Source organism: Medicago sativa, chromosome 4 (assembly GCF_051527215.1).
Source record: "Medicago sativa cultivar Bolivia chromosome 4, Bolivia_mono, whole genome shotgun sequence".
NCBI classification, from domain to species: Eukaryota; Viridiplantae; Streptophyta; class Magnoliopsida; order Fabales; family Fabaceae; genus Medicago; species Medicago sativa.
Window position 1 is genome coordinate 73,150,691 of NC_140752.1, and position 23,397 is coordinate 73,174,087.

General features: G+C 33.0%; 1 protein-coding gene and 1 pseudogene across 2 annotated transcripts; one reads left to right on the top strand and one right to left on the bottom strand.

The window, feature by feature from the left end:
* The first annotated feature begins 11,607 nt into the window (after positions 1 to 11,607).
* On the top strand, positions 11,608 to 12,299 carry LOC146931660 (uncharacterized; annotated as a pseudogene).
* Positions 12,300 to 16,900: 4,601 nt separating this feature from the next.
* Positions 16,901 to 23,219, bottom strand: LOC146931661 (proteasome subunit alpha type-2-A-like). 2 transcript variants are annotated; one of them, XM_085703211.1, is made up of 10 exons: positions 22,560 to 23,219; positions 22,050 to 22,239; positions 21,908 to 21,954; positions 20,941 to 21,016; positions 20,495 to 20,562; positions 19,695 to 19,764; positions 19,353 to 19,438; positions 19,074 to 19,136; positions 18,469 to 18,534; positions 16,901 to 17,221 (listed from the first exon to the last, which is right to left on the bottom strand). In XM_085703211.1, exons 2-10 carry the CDS (start codon positions 22,230 to 22,232, stop codon positions 17,173 to 17,175), a joined length of 708 nt encoding a protein of 235 aa, XP_085559337.1. In that variant the 5' UTR covers positions 22,233 to 22,239; positions 22,560 to 23,219; the 3' UTR covers positions 16,901 to 17,172. The 2 variants fall into 2 exon arrangements, with proteins under 2 accessions (XP_085559337.1, XP_085559336.1); XM_085703210.1 differs by lacking the exon at positions 22,560 to 23,219 and adding an exon at positions 22,485 to 22,546.
* Positions 23,220 to 23,397: the final 178 nt, after the last annotated feature.

The window sequence follows — 23,397 nt, forward strand, 5'->3', positions numbered from 1 at the left end:
TTGCGACCTTGTAAGTTTAGTCCTTACTTAATTTTAATAGCATTTTTAATTCCTACAAAAAAAAATTTACTTATAATTTTAGTCCCTACTAAAATAAATTTTGTTTAATTATCCTTAAACTCTTAAATTTTTTAACGATTCTTTTTATACAAGTTTAGAACACTATGAAAGGTTCATTTACTAAAATTTATAATTTTTTAACATGAAATAAATTAAATATGAATTTTTAAAACGACAAAAGTTTAAGATATAAGTAACAAAAATATGGACGTAGAAATCAAATTTTTGCGATATTTTTTTCGGAGGACCTTTTAATAACGTTCTTAACACACCTGTAAAAAATTGTTGAAAAACTTAAGAGTTTAAGCATAAATTAAACAAATTTAGATTGAGTAAGGACTAATATTGAGTGCAGAAATTTTTTGTAGGGATTAAAAATGTTATTAAAATTTAGTAAGGACTAAACTTACAAGGTCGCAATTTTGTAGGGACCAAAAACATAATTAACCCTTATATATATATATATATATATATATATATACACATGATGTTGGGTTGGTTTTTTAGTTTCAATTGTATTCTTAAGCAAATTTGACTATAAAATTGTTATTTCGTTGATGTCAGTTAAAAAAGATAAGAATTTATATTATATTTATTATATTGTTGGTATAACTGAAAAATGTAATTATAATTTGTTACAATATGAAAGTACAAAACGTTTATTATCTATACTTATGATTTTAATCAAAATAATTTTATTATGATAAATGCTCTTGCTCGACATAAGGACTGCATGTCCTTCATCACGTTCGTTGGTACCCACCGACTGATGGTAATATCATAGTCATTGTGGATGGTTCCCCCTTTGGCAACCCAGGTAGTGCGGGTGTTGGTGGCCCCTTGAGAGACTAATGAGATTTAGATTCATGGTTTTTTTCTTCTGGTTCTTATGGTACAACATCTAATATGTTTGCTGAACTCTCAGTCATTTGGTGAGGCCTTCAGCTGGCATGAGACCTTGATCATAGGTTTATTATTTTGGAATTTGACTCTAAAGCGGCTCTGGATTTGATTGAAGATGTTCGTAACTCTTATTTTCATCCTAATGAGACTATTCTTTCTCTCTTTAAGAAGCTCTCATCTCTTCCTTGGACATTCTCCTTCGCCCGTACCTTGAGGGAAGTCAATGAATGTGTTGATTGGCTAGCTAAGTTCGGGGCTACGTATGTTAACCCGTTGACTAAGCATAAACACCCTTAGCCACCACAAGCACCACCACCTCCACCAAAACTACCATTAACCACCAAAAAAACCGCCATTAATCCTCACCAAAAACAAGCACCAGACACCATGAGCATCACCACCAAAAACCAACACCAGCCACCACGAGCATCACCACCAAAAACCACCACGGGCACCACCACAAATGACCCAATATCAGCACCACCATGGAAACCACCACGAAGCACCACAAACCAACACAACCAAAAAGCAACATACGAGCTCCTCACCATCATCACCACAAACAAAACTCGCCGATTTTTTTTTGAATCACCAAAATTTATTCGCGTTGAGTTATACCAAAACCGTACCACTCACAAATAAAACGATAAAGGACAAACAAACTGGCGCCGTACAAAGGCGGAACACCGAATACAAACTAAAAAACTCCAGAAACCGAAAAAAAACCAAACCAAACAGCCCACCTCCCAACTAGTGCTAAAGCCTAAATATACAAAGGGGTAAAAATATGGTGTTAATTTTCATTTCCTTATTTAAAAAAAACACTACATAATCTTTTCAAACAAAATCAAAATTAAAAAGCAGTGGCGTATCCAGGACCCTGGGTCAGGGGGTGCGAATTATTTAACCTTAATAAATAAAAATAATTATGAGATTAGTAATTAGTGTGTACAAAAATCTGAAGAGAGGAAATAAAAAAAGGTTAAACGTGAGAATATGAGACAGTAATTTTTAACTCAAATTGATACTCGACTCGGTTAAGATACAACTAAGACACTAGACCACTGAGCTATCGACCAAATCAATGAGCCATTAAAACAAATAAAAGGTCAGTCTTAAAAAAGGTAATAAATAAAGGCCCCGTTTGGATTGACTTATTTTGAGCTTATGTGGGCTTATCTACTCCCATAAGCATTTTTAAAGGTGTTTGGGTAAATAAATAAAAATAGCTTATCGTAGTTTCATAAGCTGCTTATGCCATATTTTAATAAGCCTAAATTTTCAGCTTACCCTCCGGCTTAACAAGGAGCTTATGAATTTATGTAACCTCCTTCGATTCTCTCTGGAACCACTTTTTCAAAACATATATTTTAATTATAATGTTATTATCTTTGGCGGTGCATGAGTAACAAAATTGCTATATACTTATCTTACTAAAGTAACACACGTAACTAAGTTGTTTTTTTTTAAGGAAGATTTTTATTATATTTTTGCTACGTAACAAAATGAAACTGAATAAAAAAAACATAACTTATCTTTTTTGGTAACAAACTATATTTTAATATCTATATATTTTTTTAAGGACGAATATTGATTATACTATATATATAATTAATATATTATATTAACTATATTTTATATATATATAATTAATATATTATATTAATTATATTATTCCCTCAAAAAAATTAACATATTATAATATTGTTTTTTACAACTTGATTAATTTTATCAATTTTTTTTTTGATAATTGTGGTTCGATTCTTTGATTTATTTGTTAAATTAAAAATATTTAAAATTTCAATAATTGCTTATGTAATGTCACATCCAAACACTTCAATTTATGTAAGTACTTTTAGTGTACATATCCAAACGTAAATAGCTTATTGAGTATAAAAGCTTATGATGTAAGCTCTAGTGTCATAAGCTCTAATGCTATAAGCATCAATATAAGCTGTTTATCCAAACGGGGCCAAAAGGTCAAATATACGCATTGTAAAATAATCAACTTTTTTTTAAGAGGTGTAAAACAATCAATTTAAAATTGGGCCATTGGAGTTATGCGATAGAGCCCAAATTACTAATCATAAAAAACCCTAACTTGTAAATATAACTCATCAGACTTCATATTTTTCAGATTGCAGCCGCCGCTTTAGCTTTTTCTGTCTCCTACACATATGCTCTGTTCACTTACTCTTCTTCCTTTTGTTTCTCTACTCTGCAATGCAATTCTATATCCCATCTTCATCTTGCACGAGTATTTAACCTATTGGGTCTCTTGGATTAGGGTGTGCAAAAACAAAATTTCAGGGTGTGCAATATGCATAAAAAAAAGATTCTATGTGTAATTTTTAGAAGTTCAGGGTGTGCAGCTGCACACCCTCACGTGAACGTAGATCCGGCCCTGTTAAAAAGTGTCATAAAATGCTTGTTTTTTTTAGTAGTTATAAATGGTTGTTATTATATTTTTTATTTTGATTAAATTTTTGTAATAGGAATCAAATTCTTTTTTTTTTTTAAATAAGGAATCAAATTCTTTTTGCTTTAGAGTTTACAACACTTGCACATAGGGATGGGAATAGGCTAGACCGAGCTAGGCTTTGCAAGGCTTAAGCCTGACCTGCCATATTTTCTTAAAGCCTAAGCCTGGCCTGCGTCATAGGCCTACTTTTTAGGCCTGAGTCTGGCCTTCTGAAAGCCTGATACGGCCTGATAGTCTGTTTAAAAGCTTATATCTTGTGAACATCTTTAAATACGCAATGTGATCTAAGTTTAAATGAACTAGCAAACTAAAAGTTCAATTAAATTAAACTCTCTTTTGATAATCAACACGAGGTTTTAAGGAATTCGACTATATATTGTAACATATTTATGTTCTACTTTATAATAATACATTTATATATGCAAAAAATTAATGTATACTAATAAAGCTTAAATTATTGAAAAAGTTTACAAATTTATATTTTAATTCAAAGTACAAAATATAATATAATAATAAATATTATTCATATTACTTAAATAGGCCGGCCTAATAGGCTTAAGAGGCTTTTTGAGAGACATGTGACATGGCCTTTTAAGCTAAATAAGCTTAAAAAAAAGCCTAGGCCTTCTCTATTTAAGAAAAAAGTCTGGCCTGGTCTGGCTTGTTGTAGGCTAGGCCGTAGGCCCCTGTAAGCCGGCCTGACCTATTCACATCCCTACTTGCACACACATCTAACCATTTACGCTAGATCTTGATAGTAAATTTAATTTATTTTAATTTTTTTTAAGTATTATTTTAATTATTTCTTGTTTTCATTAGTTTGTGTAGATCCCTAAAAAAAAAAAATAGTTTGTGTAGATAGTTTGATTTGCTAATCACATAAGAATATGTGCGTACAAAATAAAGCTATTTTACGCTTGATCGTCGATAAATTAAATTGCAATGATATTCTTTTGTGTAAAATAAAAACATCTGTAATTACAAAACAATATTATTTATAACTTTACCATTCTTTATCGGATCTAATAACTATTTTCTTAAAACTATTTTTACCAATATGATATCAAACTTCAATAAAACTTCCAATTTTATCATTTATCAATTTTATTTACACTCTTAGATTTCTCTACTCATCCAAAATTTTAAATTACCACAGAAAATTCCACATGTATAAAACTAATTTTCCACTTTGCTGTATATAAATTAAATTTCAATGATATTCTTTTTGTGTAAAATAAAAATATATGCACTTTTTTATACTCCCTCCGTTTCAAAATGAGTGTCGTTTTAGCTAAAAAATTGTTTTAAAATGAATGCCACTTTCAGTTTCCAATGCAATAATAACTCTTTCTTTTCAATTGTACCTTCAATTAATAGGAGTACTATGTTACACTACTTTCAAAGTATTATTTTTTCTTTAATGAAAAATAACTCAATAGTTGATTAGGATAATTTGGTAAAATTATTATGACATTTGACTACTTTATTTCATTCCTTAATCCGTGTGCAATTGGCTAAAGCGACGCTCATTTTGAAAAGAAAAAAAAAACCAAATATATATAGGAGGATTTAAGTTAGTACTACGTGCTACGTAATGAATAAGTTTCAGCTGTGATGATGACATCAGTGTATCGTAGGATAGTAAGTAAGTGGGACCTATCTAAAACAGCAGCCGGCATGCGTGCGTATTACAGTTGCCAGTTGGGAATCTTCCTTCTTCAACTTTAGACGTACAATTTTCCCTAAAAAAAAAAAAAAAAACTTTAGACGTACAATTTTTTTTTACAAAAAAATAAATGATATTCATTCATTCAATTTGATAGAGTACATCGATACAATGAAAATTCGCCAAAAACAAAAAGGATGAATTTGTGAACAAGCTCACAATATCCATGTTAATAGCATAAAACGACAAAGTACTAAAGCCTACACATATGACTATATTTAAAACACCGGAATACCCATGTCTCCGGATCTGCAACATTGATGACTCCAAAGTCATTGATTTGATCTGCAATGCATCAAAGCTGATCTGACAATCTGAACCGAACAAATACCTGAACGAAACAAAAATGACAAACAACGTCGCACAAAGACGACGAACAAAACAATGTCGCACAAAGACGACAAAATCACGAAAGAAAAAACGAAATAGATGTGAAAATCACTTATTTCAATAAGAGGGAAATAGAAAAAACGAGTTAGAGGGGTGATTTTGGGTCAAAAACTGACCCTAAATCACCCCTCTTTGGTGGATGAAGGTGAAGAATCTAGGGTTTTCGCGACGGCTCCAAGAGAGAAAGGGGAGGAGAGAGCGATATTGCATTAACTTTAGACGTACAATTGTTGAGTCAAAAGTGTGACACTAGACAAAATTTGATTTAAAATTGGAGAAATGATATATGTACATCCACTTTTTGACAATTTTTTTACAACATTCTCTCTCATACTCACATTAAATTCTTAATCTCTCTCTTTTTTTTCACTCTCTATTGTTTTGGACCAATAGAAAGAGAGTAAATAAAAGTTGTCATCAAAGTTGTTATGGTTGTACAAATATCTAGAGCTGTCAAAAATGGGCCGGGCTAACGCGCCGGCCCAAAAGCCCATATTTTTGGGCCGGGTCGAGCCTAAAAACTAGCCCAAAAACACACTCGGCCTTTTTTGGCCCAAGCCCATTTGACCCATACAAAAAATGGGTCGGGCCGGGCTGACCCATCGGGCTTTGGGCCGGCCCATTATTACTATTTAATTTTATTTTTTGTTAAAAAAATAGTATATTTTTGAAAAAAATTATCAACTATTTAAAAATTTATCAATAAAAAAATATTTAAATAAATAAACTTAATAAAAATGAATGAATTTAGCTTAAAGTTTTAAAATTTTAAACTTTATAAACTATTAATTTGATTTAATTGAATGAATAATATAGAATTTCATTAATATTCAATGTTAATGTAAAAATTACTTACACTTTTATGTTCATCCAATCATATTTTAGAAAAAAAATAGTGGTGAGTGACTAATATATAAAAAAAGTGAATAAATTTTAAAAGTAAAAAATAAACGGGCCAGGCTGGTCCATGGCCCACACAGACCGGGTCGGGCTGGCCCATTTATGTAGTCGGGCCTCTTAGGCCCGGGCCGGGCTGGCGCCGGCCAGCCCATTTGATACCTCTACAAATATCACAACTCTTAAAATTGTCATCAAGTTTGGAACAAAAACACAACCAATAAACCCAACTAAGTTGCCAAAAACAACTAGGCAACCCAGAAAACTTAGTACACCTTGTGCTTGGTTTAATTTCGTTAATAAATTCATTTCTTTGCCTTTTCAAAAAAAAAAAAAACTAGGCAACCCAAAAACTTACAAACCCAAACCCAAGCACACACTAACACTTTGTTTGGTTGTGAAGAGAAGTTGTGAAGAGAGAAATAGGTGAGAGAGAGTAAGAGAAGAGAGAAATAAGTGAGAAATAGAGTAGATTTGATGGATTGTTTGTTAGAAGAGAAAGATATAAGAAATAGAGAAGAAAGAAGTGTTGATTACTTATGAAAGTACTAAAATGCCCCAAATTAAAAATCATTTTTTTATAACACCAAATTAAAAATCCTTCAATCAACATATACTAATTTATTTATGTATGTGAATTTATTTATTAAACTACACACTAATAATTTTTTTTTAATTTGATTAGATTAATTATTTTTAGTTTTTTGACAAGGTTTAAATAATTTAGTTTTGGTAAAAAAAATAGTTAACTAAATCAATTCATAAATCCATTTCCATTGATGGTCTATGTACTACCTGCGTACCAGTAATTTTGAAATCCTTCATGCACAGTGCTGAAAGATTAGAGAACCATTTATATTGGTAGGGGATCTAAGAAATAAGATATAATATTTCACTCCAAGGGTAAAAAAGGAACAACAAGATTAAAAACCTTCTCTCCCCACTTTCTTCGCTATTATGAGGAGAAATGAAAAAGTGGTGGGTCCCACTACTTTTTAACAAGAGAAAGTTGCTCTCTCTTCTCTCTTTCTCTCTTCTCTATTTCTCTCTTCTTTATTTCTCTTCAACCAAACAGACTGTAAATGATTTAGCCACCAATTATTGCTTTTTATTTGAAATTGGATTAGATTTAAGTTTATGAATAACTCGAATCAAATAAATTAAAAGATGAAAAATTTATAAGAATCACACGTGTTTCTTTAATTTTAAGTTTATGCATCAATTGAAAATTAATTATGGGTTGTACCAAAAAAATTAATTAAGGGACATATAATTTAAATTAGGTCTAATGATCAATTTTATTAAATCACAAAATTTATCATTACTCTTGGATGCTTTTTATATTTGATGGTGTATTCTTTATAAAATTTAATTAATATATGTTGTCAGCTTACAATTATTTACATATGTTTTCACTGATATGTTGTCAAATCAATTAATAAATATGAAAATACATGGGTTGTTTTATTCACTAATTGACGTGACAACCAATCTTTAGATGCTAGTGTAAAATAATTGTACGGTAACATTAAATACTAATTAAACTCTTATTTATATAGGTGAAGATGAGAATGTAAACATGTATATTTTTCAAGAGAAATAATATTTGTACAACCGATTTATGAAAAAATTTGTGACAATTTTTACACTATGTTTTTATTTTATCTCTCTATTGCTTTAGTTTTCGAGTCAATGTCTATTTTTTTAAAATCTATGGTTAATCCCAAAAATTGTCATACAAATGTTTGTTCAAATAACATATCTTATTTTTCAATGTCGAACTTTGAATAGTAAAATTGGAGAGAGTTTCTTAAGTGTGAGATATCTAAATGTTGAACAAAGATAAATAGTCAATTTTATTAAGATTTACATATTGTTAATGACTTTCATATGTGTAACAACCCGATTTTTGCTAGATTTATTTTATTATTTATTTATGTGTGTTGTATGTGCTATTATGTGATTATTTGCATCTGTGTGTATTTTTGGTTGGGAATTGTAGAATTCGGTGTAGAAGGGTATTTTAGTCATTTTGGACTTAGGGGCATTTTGGTCATTTTGAGAGTAGGGGTAATTTTGTAATTTTGATTGAGGATTATTATTTTGAGTGTTAGTAAGAATGTGGTTTTACCAAGTTATTAGAAAGAGTGTAGTAGTTATTTTATTTACCGGTAAGTGACCGTTAGTGTTGTAATTTACCATTAAGTGAGTGGTGACATTTTGGGTGTTAGAATAGAAATGGGTTAGGCCCATTAAGGTTGAGAGATAAGCCCAATTGAATAGATGACATATATAAACTCTAGTTGTTGGTGAAAATTAGGTTTTCACAACATTTCGCATTTCATTTCATTTGGAGAAGAGTAGAGATAGAAGCTAGAGAGTAGAACAAGATCAAGGGCTAGAGCTTGAGGAGGGGATTCATCACCTAGGAGCTAAATTGAAGCTTGAATTAAAGATTCTTGGTGTTAGAGGTAAGGGGGTTAGTTTTTGATCATAATTTCATCATTTTTCATTTAAACCCATTTTTATGAAATTGATAAATTGAATCTAATTGCTCTGAATTCGTGCATAATTGTTGTTGTTATGATTGAGAGCATGATTTGTATGATAATTGCATGTTAGTATGTGAATTAACATGTTGAAATGTAAAAATATGGGTATATTGTGTTCTTGAGTAAATTTGTTGAAAAATGAAGTTGTGGTGTCAAATTGTGCATGAATTCATGTTCATTAGTTGTTGTTATTGATTTGGAACATGTGGTTGTTGGATTTATGCTTTGGGTGTTGATGAAAGTATTGTTGTGATTGAATTGTGGTGATTTTGCAATTTTTGGTGAAAATGGGTTGATAATGAAGGAGTTTGATTTTGATGATGTTGAATGAATTAAGAAGATTGTTAGAATGGTTAGAATGGTATGATTTTCTGTTTTAATCACTTGGTTTTGGAGAGAAATCATTTTGGGAAGAAAATAGGTTTTTGAGTAAAAGTCATTTTAAGAGCTTTTACAAAATAAGTCATTTTGGGATGAGTTGATTAAGTTGTTTTATTGTTGAAATGTCAAGTTTTCAAGTGTGGTTTGTATGGTTTAAGTGTTAGGAATGCATTGGCAAAAACGGAACTGAAATCGGATTCGAAAACAAGATTTTATGCCCGAAAACGTAAAATTGCATTTTTGCTGTACAGGTGGAATGACACAACCGTGTGTCTGGATGACACGACCGTGTCAGAGTCCCCTGTAAGGGATCACACGACCGTGTGTCCTGACCACGCGACCGTGTCAGTTCTGCAGAATCCCAAAACCTTGTTTTTTTGTATTTTTGTGTACTTTTAAGCATACCAATGGATTCCAAACACCTAACCTTATTCAATCATTTTAAAATTAAGCTTCTAAGAGTATCATAGCTTGGGTCTAACTTGGTTTTGTTTTGGGAATTGAATTGGTTTTGCAAAATGATGCCAAGAGACGAACTTCGTGATTTTTGGGAATTCTTCATGTGTGGCCGATGAAATGCTTTTGTAACCTCTACTGCACACATAAGTGACTTGTGAGAATACATGGCATAGGCAATTGAGCTTGTAGAATTGGTTTTGGTTCATAACTTCTAGTATTTTTAAATGGTGACTTTTGGAGACGAACTTAGTAGAAATGAATCTTGATGCACTAAAGTCTTATGAATCTTTTGTGAATAGGTCACATATGACTAAGTAATTGTGTTTGAATGATGGTGGAAGGTTGAGAATGATGTTTATCATAAATTGTTGTGTTATTCCATTTTACTTGATTTATGTGATGTAAATGGAAATGAATTGTAAATCGATGTTGATGAATGTTGATGAATGTTGATGAATTTTATGTGAGATGTGATTGTTGAATGTATGGGCATGATTCTTGATAATGCAATGTTGTTGAGTTGTTGAAATGTAAAGGGAGGTGTACTTTTACATTGTTTTTGATAGTTGTTATGTTGGAGTTGTGCATTATCGAGTCATTGCTATATGTCCATGCATCATACCATGTTGTTGTTGTTGTTGAAATGTAAAAGGAGGTGTACTTTTACATAGTAAGAGGAGGTGTACTCTTACTTAGATGTTTTGGTGGCATCTATTGTTGTTGATCTGGTACCACATGCATATATGTGTCAAGTCTAGGCGCATTGCATAAATTTAATTGTCAGAAGGTTGTGTTTGTGATTGTTAATGATGGGTGGTAAGTGTGGACTTGTATTGCTTATATGATTGAATGTTGATGTTGGACATGTATGCAAATACCTATGAACTCTTTTATATTTGTACACCTGTCTATTATGATTTGATTATGATTAATGTAATACTTACCCCCAATGGTTTCGACCGCCTACCTGTCTGTATGGATGGATAGACGTTGTGCAGAACTAGACGCTTGGTGAGTTTGCTTGTTGGATGTTTGGACGATGGGAGCTTTCTCCGTTGTCGTGTCAGTGTCGTAGTATCTAGGCTCTGATTAGGCTTAGCGTCTACTTGTTGTTTTTTGGATTCTGTTGCTATGTTGTTGCTATTGTCCACTTGTTGGACTTGGAGTATTTTCACATGAGGATATATTTTGACCATGGCATGTATATGTTGAAGATTATGATTTGAATTCCGCTGTGACCGTTGAAATATTATATATATGCATGATATTGTTGGTTTTATTTTTGAGACGTAGCGTCTATTTCTTGAATATTTGTTATATTCGTGTGTTTTATCGCTTTAATAGAAATAGGGCGTTACAATATGACACAATTTTATCTCAAAAATATAATTATATATAACTCAAGATATTGTCACCAAAATTAAATAAAATAAATTTTATTCAAAAAATTAATTGATTAATTTGAGCAACAACTCTAATATCCCGCTTTAAACTTGTAATAAATATTTAATAACTATGCTAGACGCCGAATTTTATTTTCCTACAAACAATAAAGTTGTAGATATTTTTAAAAAAAGGGAAATGTTAACGAGTGCCCCCGGGGCACTCTTTAAGGGTCTAAAGTAGTAACTTTTTATGAAAAGTTGTGTAATCAATGCTTTGGAAATTGAACTATTTGACTTTTTTTAATAAATAATTTCCTAATTTAGAATGCTTAAAGAGTGCCCCGGGGACTCCAAAACCATTTTGCTGTGGAAATGGTTTCTGTGAGTTGTACTCCGAAACCATTAGATGCACTTAATGGTTTCCTTGATCCTAATTCAAACGCCATAAACTCTTTCACTTTCTTCGCTCCCACTGATTTTTCACTCTTCGTTCTCGACATGACGCAAATTGCATCGTCTTACACCGATACTCTCCGTTATCACATCATCCCTCGCCGTTTAATTTGGCTCCGGTATATCCGATTCGTTCACCAGATCACCGTCATTTCACTCCAAGAAGGATTCCGCATTCGCCGGAAAAGCAAAATCAAACGGTTCTTGATCCAATTCCAAGATCGGTTTCTTTCAATGTTACAGGAAGGCAAGGCGGCGGATCTAGTCGTTCAGTTGAAGCTCCGGTAACACCAACAGCACCGGCACCAGCTCAATCGTCGGAAATAGGAAGGATTCACGTTCATTCTCCGGTGAATTTCGGTACCGCTCCTTTTGCTGCACCGGTTTTGTCTCCACTAGATTCTGATTCAGGTATATCTTTTCCACCGGAGGGATATTCCGATGCGAAGGCTCCTGCGCCGGCGCCGGTGGATCTGGAAGCGGTGGTGCAGAAGAAGAAGAGTAGTAGAGTTTCGTTGATGGAAATGTCGGAGAAATCTGAAGCGTTGGATGGAGTGATAAAGTGTGAAACTGTAGCCGTTGGATTGAAAGAGCACATAAGTGAAATCTGATGGTTGTGAAGTCCTTGTGCATGGTGCATAAGGAAATGGCATATGCACCATAACTTTTGCTATACCCACCAACCTGCGTTTTGGCTAACTCTACAAATCCAAGCTTCTTTATTTTCACGTTTTCTCAGCCTCGCGACGCGAAATTTTTAACTGCAACGTCCAACCAAATACACTTATAATGTTGTGAGTTCCTAAAAGCACATCTTGTACTTTGCCAGAACTCTCCCAATTTTTATCTCTTAGGGCACTTGTCACCACGAGTTGAAGGTCACTTCTAAAAATAATGGAAACAATTTTTTTTATATTTTTATTATTTCCAAAAAATGTACATAATAATTCGCTTCAAGAGTTTATTATCTTTTTGTTAACAAGTTGTTTACACCTAAAAATAAATAACTTGTCAGTTGAGATCGTAAGACATGCATATTAAGGATCAAATGGGTTCTCCTTAGCTGATTGAATGTTAGACGAGTGCAAATACAACCAAATATCAATTAATCAAATCGTTCTCAATTCTACAGAAGTCGACGAAGGTCGTGGGGGGTATTACAACTAGTCAAAACTCGGTGGTACTTGATAATTTGACATTTTACCCGAATTCTATACTTATAGTGCCACTAACCGAAATAGCTATGAGCACAAAACCAAGTTCTAAGGAGGCTTCACATTCATGGATAGAGGAAATGAGACATGGCGCGAAAGAGGGAAGATCAAGGAAAATGTGGGGTGCCACGTATCCCAATAACAAGAGAATTCACGCACTACATGTGAAATTAGTTGAGCAAGACTAAATTATGTAGATCACATCATTTTCGTTAGTAATACTAGTGTTTGCCTATAAATACTGAACTTGTATCTTTTTTAGCACGCACAATCAATCAAACAAACTTTTTGCTCCATTTATACCTTTATCATTTCGCTTCACAATTTCATGCATTTCTTAGATCATGAAACACCCAAATATTGAAACCTAACACTCTTCGAAATAGTTACAAAACCCATTGCTGATGGACATTGTTCCTTGGTAATCGTTTGAAGAAAAAAGAATTACAATTTAATTAAGAGATACCTCAACTAACTTTCTAGTTTAGCAACAAATTTAGCACTCCCGGAAAAACATTAGGTCGTCTGATCAAGGTACTACTGAACACACAAGAAAGGAGAAGTTGGAATTGTGAACTACTAAGTAGCATGAGAGAAACAAAAGTCAACAATTCACCAAAAAAAAAGTTAACTAATTGAGAGGGGAACTAGCATGAGAGAGACATAAGTCAACTAACTAACAAATTGTATAACTATCTCTCAGTTCAGCAATGGCAACTTAACATGACAATTATAAGTTGAAATACCACCCCAGAAGCTAAGGATAGTAGATGTTATACTAAATCCAACTTGGAGATGAGCTTCTAAAAGTACGAAGTATTAAGACCCTTGATAAAGACATCAACCTGACTGATTTAGTTCAGTCACATGTTTATTATTTCAAACTCCCAAACCCATTTGAAAGAAACTGCGTGTATTTACAATTTTTGTGAATGTACGTAAATCAAGATTTTTATTTCTTGAATCTAGTAGTGTTTTAATTTAGTTCACAGGTCGACTATTTGAATTAGTAGTACAACAAGAACAATCAAACTTTATTCCATTAAGTAGGGTCAGCTACATGAATATCAAATGACGTCATAGTGTTCTATCAAAAGACAAAACCTATATTTTGATAGTGTTCTATCAAAAACACTACTATTTGAATTAGTAGTGTTTCAAATTATATGAATATTTCCAACCACTACGTGAAATTTAATTTGGATCAATAATTAGTTTGGAAAACAACCCGTAAAAAAAAAAAAAGTTCGGAAAAACAAGCCAAACATGACTCATGTTCACTCCTACCTAATCCCTCGAGAGAATCACAATGAACAACGTGTTAAAAGAGTATCCAAGTGTTTTATGTATGTACATTAACACTCACTTATACTTTTCTATTAGTACACATCAAGTCCTATGTATCATATAGATATAGATGTTACATTACATAAAAATAAGGTCATGTTAACCAGTGTCCCTGGGGCACTAGTTAAGGAAGTTAAAAGAGAAAATTTTAAATTAAAAATGTCACTTTTTATACTTTTAAGACCTTGAATGCATCAGTTTCAATGTAACATTACTACATTCGACGAGGGCACTGGTTAACCTTTCCCTAAAAATAAAACAATTGGTATAACATAATTGAACAAAGATTCGAGGATTTGATGACGTGAAGGGCCTCAAATTATAAGATAAGGACATGAATTTGACACTTAAAAACCAGTAAACTGCAGCTGAAGTTGTAACATTTGAAGGTGAGAAAAACACAAGAAGGGGGGGTTGAATTGTGTTAGCTTTTTCTTCGTTTTCTTCCTAAGCTGAAAACACTGATCAAAAGCAAAAAGAGACTGCTTCTGAAGTGATGTTCAGAACTAACTTGCAGCGGATAAAAACATATATAGAGAGAGAAGAAAGACACAAAGCAATTTTACAGGTTCCTTCCACAAACCGAAAGTAGTCATGTCCCCCTTGTACTTCCAAGGAGAGTTCACTATAATGTAATATCTGATTACAACTGCTCACTGCTAAACTTAGCAAGAGACTTCAAATTGCTCAAGCACAACTGCAAGAGACTTCCTATGCTCCTGAACACAATCAAGAGACTTCTATTGCTCAAGCACAACTGCAAGAGACTTCTAATCAAACAAAATTACAAAGAAAAATGTTTGAGGTTGAACACTTGATATACAATCAGTGGTGTTCACAATACAAATCAGATTCAGACTCTTAAGACTCTAGAATTTCTAAGATATGAACTTTGAAACAGAAATTCTAAGTGAACTTTGAATGCAGAACAATTTCAGCAGAGTTTTGGCACTTGTAAATTGTTGTTAAGTCTGATACCATTCTCTAAGTCTTCACTCCTTTATATAGAGGTGTGAAAGAAACGTTGTGAAATTGCTAGCACATCAAAAAGAGTCGTTTGAAGCTTGATCAATCACCAATGATCTTTTGCCTGATATGGTAGTTGTCCTATGAAGGATCAATTTGAAATGCATTCCCATTGTGAAGGAACATCGTTGCAAGCAGAGCTGTTTTTCTTGTCTTGTAGCAGGGACAAAGCAGAGTAGTGGAGGTAGTGGTTGTACACTTCGTACAATTGTACTTTTGTCAACGCTTTTTCAAGATAAGCATCCAATGCCTTCAAATCCATTCAAGATGACCGTTGCTTTATATTTCCAGTCTTCTGCAATGCTTAGACGAGTTTAAATCCATTGAACAGTCCTTGAAGCTTTAAGTCTTGCATCTCCTGATGAAGTACAACTTCTGGTGATCTTTAGCTTCTGATGAACTTGCTTCTGATAATCTTGCTTCTGATGAACTTCAGCTTCTGATGACGTCATCACTTCGGAAGCACTTTGTCTTCAGGAGCACTTTTGACTTCAGGAGCACTTTTCTTCAGACGCTTTAAGCTTCCTTTCTGTTGATTCCTTAGCTTTCTTTTGTTCATCCAGAACCTATTTAAGACGTCAAATTTTGTCTATGGTCCTGTACACTTGAACAAATATTAGCTAGTCCAATTGACAATTTTTAATACCTTGTTATCATCAAAACTCTCAAGGTTCATTGTTAAACACATTTTGTTCCAACAACATTAACTAGTTTGATTCATTAGAAATACAACTCATTCAAGTTCAGCTTAGTAGATGTGGACAAGATTAATAGAAAGAGCTGGATAGAGACAAGATATGATATGAACATGATAAACATCAATCCTATCATGTGTTACATGATTTATTTTTTTTTTGAGCAAGTCATGTGTTACATGATAACAAATAGGATATCATTACTCTCATATTTATTAAATATTTTAAAAACAGCACAAAACTAATTATAAATAAGGAATGACAACATTTTAAAAACGACGAAATATCATGGTAATAAATAGGAATTAATTTCTAATCATGTAAAGATAGTTTCCAACCCAGCCTATACTCAGAATAAAAATTACAATGGCAAGTCAGGATATGATACATCAAACATGAGATTTAAGTAGGATATGATAAATATATCATATCTTGTCTCTCTATCCTGACCATCAAACTGCCCATTAATGTTTATTTTTTTGAACACTCGGTTATTAAAACTCCAAATATTGATCAATTGGAACGGATAAAACCTTAATGGTGAGGATGAGGTCAATTTAGAGGATTAGGCTTTCTCTAAATTGAGTAGCTGTTAAAGAAAAATAAGAGTTGATATTTATACCACATGTCATTGATTATGTATGTTGACGTAATATCAACGAAAAATTTGCACATTGACGGTTGATATTACTCAATTTATGCTAAAGTGAATTGATCGCTTTAGAGAAGCTTCACCCACTGACGGTTGATATTACTCAATTTATGCTAAAGTGAATTGATCGCTTTAGAGAAGCTTCACCCACTTTAGAGGGAGCCAAATCCCCCACTTAGTACTTTGTTCACAAAACAAGATGCTAAGATAATTCCGGAAACCTTAATTTAAGATCCCCAATTCATCGCAAATAAATAAGATAAGGTGCAATCGGATAATAAAAGGAAAAAAATAAATTAGTGTTCATTAAAGGCCATTCACATATCATACATTTAAACAGGCTGGGTTTTTGTGCAAAAAAAAAAAAAAAACAAGCTGGGTTTGTATGGTAATTCTGATGACTTTGGATAAAAGTTTTTCACAAGAGCTCACAAGTTTGCCAGTGCCATCACAAGTCTTCATTGATCAACCCATCTTGAAATTCAATTAAACTCAACTATGAAATAAACACCAACTTCGGGAACATAAGGATGGATTCTTCTTTGCAGATTTATTCTACTTCACCCAAATAATCATCAATTTCAGCTGGTGTCAATACCCTGCAATATAATTAACAAATTAAGTTACCGAATCCGGCGTTCAAAACAAAAAACTTGAGCTTACTTGTTTTTTTACACCCCAATGCCACCCCACCAGCAAAAATTAAGAAAAGAAACTTGCTACTTACAAAATGCATTGGGAAGTTATCCATTTGCATTGGTAAAACAAAAATAAAATAAAAACTCAGATTAGAGTCTTCATATTTTTGTGATCAAGTTTGTCAAACAATGAAATGTGGATATCTTTCCTGATTTTAATTAGCCTCCATTAAAAATATATATTGCATAATTTAAAGTCAAAAAATATACATGTCATTGATTTCAAAACATGGTGATGAGAAACAAGAACATTTGGAGAGTTTTCAGTGTTTTGATTTTATAGTCTAAACTATAAAACAAACCAGGTTTGTCTAAAATAGAGTAAAATTAGTTAACTCAATTTTTGAAATAGAAAATAGTTTATATTATTGTTTTGTATTTAAATACAAGTCACAGCATCTCCTGCGTCTCCTCTTTCCACCCTAATTCCCACTTGCTTAATTTTGGTGGTCACAAGTGCCTGGTGGCAATGGTGAGGGTCACGAGTGACGACAATGGAAAGGTGGTCACAAGTGCGCCAGCAGCAATGATTGTGGACGGTATTTAATGACTGTAGAGAGGTGTTTGGTGGTGATGGCAACAGTAGTAGTCAAGTCAAGGTATCTAGAAGGGCAGTCGGAGAGTGTTGAGCAAGGATGGAGAGGTACTTGACAGCAGAGAGAGTGGTGGGAGAAGATGGAGGGGTGTTACAATGGGGGATACCACACACTGACGACGATGGAGTATGTCACATGGTGACTGTGGAGGGTGTTTAGTGCAAGTGGAGGAATATTATGTGGCAACAATAGTAGACTGTCGGGCAAGAATTTATAACTTCACAACAATTTTTTAAAGTGAAAACCACAACTGAATATGGTCTGACTTGGTCTATGTTTTGACCATGATACGAATGTAAAACAAGCAACCATCATCTTCATTTGAGTAGCTAGGTTTCACTTCCTAGTCCCAACCCGCTACCCGAATGCCTCAAACTTATTTATAGCTTTTAGGTATTCAGATTGGATAACCGATAGCATAATTTTTAGCTCAATTTGATCAACGAAAGAAACCAGATGATTCAAGGTTCAAATAAATAAACACTGAAAAGGGAAACAAAAACATGACAGAAAAGTCTGCCAAAGTATATTTTAGGGAACAAAGATATGCACCTGAACTTTTTGTCTGCACCAACGATGCCGATTTCAATGTTTTTTGCTGAGATCTGTCCCTCAAACCTGGAAAACACCGAAAAAATAAAATAAAAGGGATTAGTTTCAAAGACTGGATATCTTTTTTCTTTCGCTATAGCAGACAAGAAAAAAGAAAAGAGGAAACAGACAACATAAAAACTGTCAATGAAGGGAAATATGAACAGTTATCACTCGATGTCATTTTCAAATTTCCAATCTAACAAGCTTGAAGCCCTGCTAACATAAAGTCAGCTTATGATAATTTTAGAGGGACATGCCTTTGGTAAATGTCAAGATCACTAATACAAAAATTTCTTTAATACCCTAGATAACATTAGCCTCTATTTTTTTCATTTGAACCAAGAAGCCAATCTTAGACGAACTTTCCTTCTCCAATTTAAAACACTGAATTAAGGAAGCTATCATACACTATCCGACAGGGAGCAACATTTTGATTAAACGGCAAATAAACAAAAATAAATAACATAAAATGAATTTTTCGCCTCCTAATCAACTCTAAGAATGAAATATGATATTTTCATTAAGGTTTTTTAATGCATAAATTGTAAATAGCATTTTCCTACCCTTCCTTGAGTGTCAATATTGCTGTGTGGACTGCATCATCAAGCTCCATATCATCGGTGTACCTAGAATTGGACAATCAAGGAAAAAAAATGAATTGATAGAGATATTGAGGTATATCTGTAATGAACGATACTAACTTCAAACAGAAACATATCATTACATTAATCTCTATAATAAAGTTTCAACCCACATAATGGACACAGCGGACATAGACATCATACATTGATAGACTCCACATATTTGCCTAAAACATTGTCATCATTAATGCGAAAGCATACCTCTTCTCAAGAAATGTCTTAGCATTAGAAACATTCTTCCCCATAGCAGAAGCTTTCCAAGAAAAATATGAACCTGATGGATCCACCTACAGCAAATACAAATTGCACCAAAAACAACCTTCAATTTTCTCCTCTTTCTCTAAAAACTGCAGTAACCTTTAAAAAATTCTAAGTGCAAGAAGAAGAAAATCCAGTATGAACTCATCAAACACAATACAAACAACACTGTACATTTTGCCAATGAGCGAATACTGTCTTGGTTTTTTACAACAAAGAACACTGTACATTTCGCCAATGAGTGAATACTGTCTAGATTTTTTTACATTAGATCATATGCCATACCTGATATAATTGCGGTCCATTATCATCAAACCCAGCAACAAGCAGAGACACTCCAAATGGCCGGACACCACTATCAGGACAAAAATAAATATTAAAATTGAAAAGTTAATGAAGGAGGAAAATAGAAGAAAAAGGAGTAGTTGTGTGTGTAAAAATAAGTAAGAGGTCCAACTAAGTTCACTGCATGCAGATTAGATTTAGAGGTTCATTATGAATTCCAATAGGAACCACAATGTTTATCTAAGCAATTAGAGTTCCGAACCGTTGCATGAAACTAACTCATGCTACTGTCATTAGATCAACAAATACAAGTTGTTTCGAAATGCCTCAAATTTCAGGCACTTTGTTTTATATTCATCAAAAACTTCCCTCAACATTAATGATAATCGGGGTGTTATGGTGAAACGACCACTAAACATTTAATTTAGCTAACGATTAATGTCTATCAGATTTGGAAAGTTTCACAATAAGATTCATGTTGATTGGAGTAGATGATTTTAGCAAAACTGTTGAATCTTTTTTAGTGAGGGGGTGATAAGGAAGACAAATTAAAAAAAAAAGGACACAGGTGGAAGTTGACTGATCAATTTACCAAAAACTCAAAGTTGGTGAGGATAAATTACAAAACACGTAGTATTTTTCTCTCTATCTTTCCTTTTTTTGGAGTAGTGGCATAAAATAAACTTATAAGCTATGAGTACATATATGGTAAAGTTCAACGGTCAAAACATTTCTGAAAGGTAAAGTTCAATAGTCAACATTTCTGAAAGTGCAGACAATACAAAGAAATTAATAATTACCCAGACTGAGTAAATTCCTGCATAACGGCAGCAACTTCCCTTACAAGTTGAGTGACAGGGATTGGTTCCTGCAATTTTTTGCTTACAATATCAGATAGCCTGCCTATTTTTAACAAAAGATGCATAATAGAATACCAAATGATAACAGAAAAGGCAACAGGACTAAACAACAGAAACAAAAAAAAATGCTCGAAGGAACATGTAATGAATGTATAGCAACCAACACTCAGAATTCATCTCACAAGGCTGCAAAAAGAATAACTAAGATCCCATGTTCGAAAAGGAAATGTGTCCTAATTCATTCCAAGCAATCAGAAATGAAGGAATAGGAAGAACTACATACAGGCAAGCTACCAAGTAACATTTAAACAATATAACCGAGTCATATTGACCAAATATTGGCAGAACAGGAAGAAAGAATTTCGCAATATAAAATGGTAGTGTACTTTATATAGTCGGTGATACTGCTCAGCCTGTTTTCTGCTTTTTCGAACCAATACTCGGAAATCAGGACCCATGCCACTGAACAACAAAGACAAAATTGAAGTCAATTAAATATGATACTTGAAAACAATTTAAGGAAAAAGAACCTCTGTCATATACTAAAAGTTCAACGGCAATGGAAAAAGTAGGCTAATAGACTATAAGTGAAGTTTCAACAGAGTAAATCAGCAAAACAATCTTCTTTTTTGTGAATAGAAAAACAAGTTCTTTCAGCAATTTATCTCTTACAAAGTATAAAAAGAAAACAGAGAGGGAAAAAAAAAAAACGAATATAGTTAGCAAGAGTCGTCTGCTATTTATTCTTCTCACTGTTTGAGCAGTCCACCTCATGCTCACATGCATATATGTTCCAAGTACATTTATAAATTACTTCAATCTAAAGCACCATTTTACACTATTCCAATGCTAACAGTTTACAATGTTGTGACTGAAGTGTATATTTTCCTTCTATTAATTCTTTAATAAGCTTTAAGCATGCCACATCTATTTCCACTCTATACATACAGTAATTATGTGTTTAAGAAAATTAATCCCAACTAAGTTGAGTCACTTCCCTCAGGTTGCTCTATCTAGGAAACGGTTATGATGTTATCATAGGGGAGAATCAGTTTAGGGGAATTCGTTCATCAAGTACTTATGATGGTTTGTAAACGCAAGGAGGGAAACCTTTGGATAGAATTCTCTGTTATATATTTAGTTTTCAATCATACACTTCTATTCTATCTTACTTTCGTTGCAGTTTCTCCAAGTTCCCAACAGAAACTTCAATGGCATCTTGTGTTCAAGAACACATTCAGAACTCAACTATCAACTACCAAAGTATGAAGAAGCTACCACTGTACAAAGAAAGAAATAATAGTGCCATACAAATATGTTTGAACTTATTTGAACGTGTATGAAGAAACAAACCTGTATACAACACCTATGTTTGGTGTTAATAACTGAATTTTCTGGACCTGAAATCATATGACAAAAGAGTCAAATCTCTAATTAATCAAGTGAACAATCATAATGGAGAGAAATTGATGGACAGAGAAAGCAAGCAACTTACTGATGCTTGATCAACCAATATAGATGGAAGTTTCTTCTCTGTTGCAATGACAACTCCATTTGCAGCTTTGATACCGAGAGAAGTTTGTCCAGAACCAACAGCGGTTAAAGCATGCTCAATTTGAACAAGCTTACCAGAAGGACTAAAAGTTGTAAGAGAAAACGAGTATTGACTATCTCCCATGATATACCTATAAAATCACAATAAAAAACACATGTTATTTTACAAAAATCAAAATTGTTTCTTTTTCAAAATGTGAACTTGGAATTGTAATTCTGGTTACACCCAAATTAACATAAATTTGAGCTTAATACCAACATTGCCCTTTTCATATAAATTTTCTGAAAACCCTTCCACTCTAAACCTTCAGCCATAAACTCTAAATTGATGGTAGTAGAAGATAAACATGTAATCAGAATTAAAACTGATGTTCACCTAATCTGAATTGCAGAAACATGCATACCAAATTGAAAGGGAAAAAAAAAACAAATCAAAACACAATTTTCTAACCTTGGTTGTTATCTCCTGTTTTGTTTTGGAAGAGGAGATAACAATGAAGGAAGGGTACCACTGCAAAGATTTTGGGTGAATTGGGAATTAAATTTTTTTATTTAAGGGTGTTTTTGTCATTTATGGCTGGAAAGAGAAAGTTTCAAATTCGATTTTAGTTACCCACCCACGTATTGCTTTGACACAAAAATTATATGAATGAATGAATATTAATAAAAACATTGATTAAAGAGGCCAAATCTGATCTAATGAAAAACAACCGCTTGAGGGACAGCAAGAAAAGCCTCAATAATACCAAAACTTCAGCGATTGCACTAGTACGATCCCTTGAAATACAAGCTAACTTAACTTGTGCCTCCGGTCAATGGAACATGAGTCTCCAAGTCAATGCTCTAACTTAAAGGAGTTTGATGAAGGCACTTCAAGTACAAGTGTACATTAATGACAGTACTCATTGTAATTTATTCAAACAACTAATTTTGACGATACTAAGCAAAAGCTTAGAAGCCTTCTCTCATATTTACCTTATGTTATTTTACAAATCTTCGATAACATTTGAATAGTGTGTAACGTGAGTAAGTACACATCAACTATATTTGATTGAGATTGGGATTTCCTGCTGTTACATGCTTGAAATTAAGATATATTTCTGGTAAGATTGACTTTTAAGTTATTCATGTGTGCATATATATATACTTTATCACATTAAGCTAGAATGCTAGATCCAGCATTGTCGAATTCAAATCATAGTATATCAATCAGCTACAGCTGGATTATATTTAAGTCAAAGAAGCATAATTATAAAATTCAATCTGTTAGTTATTCAATGTGCCCTACC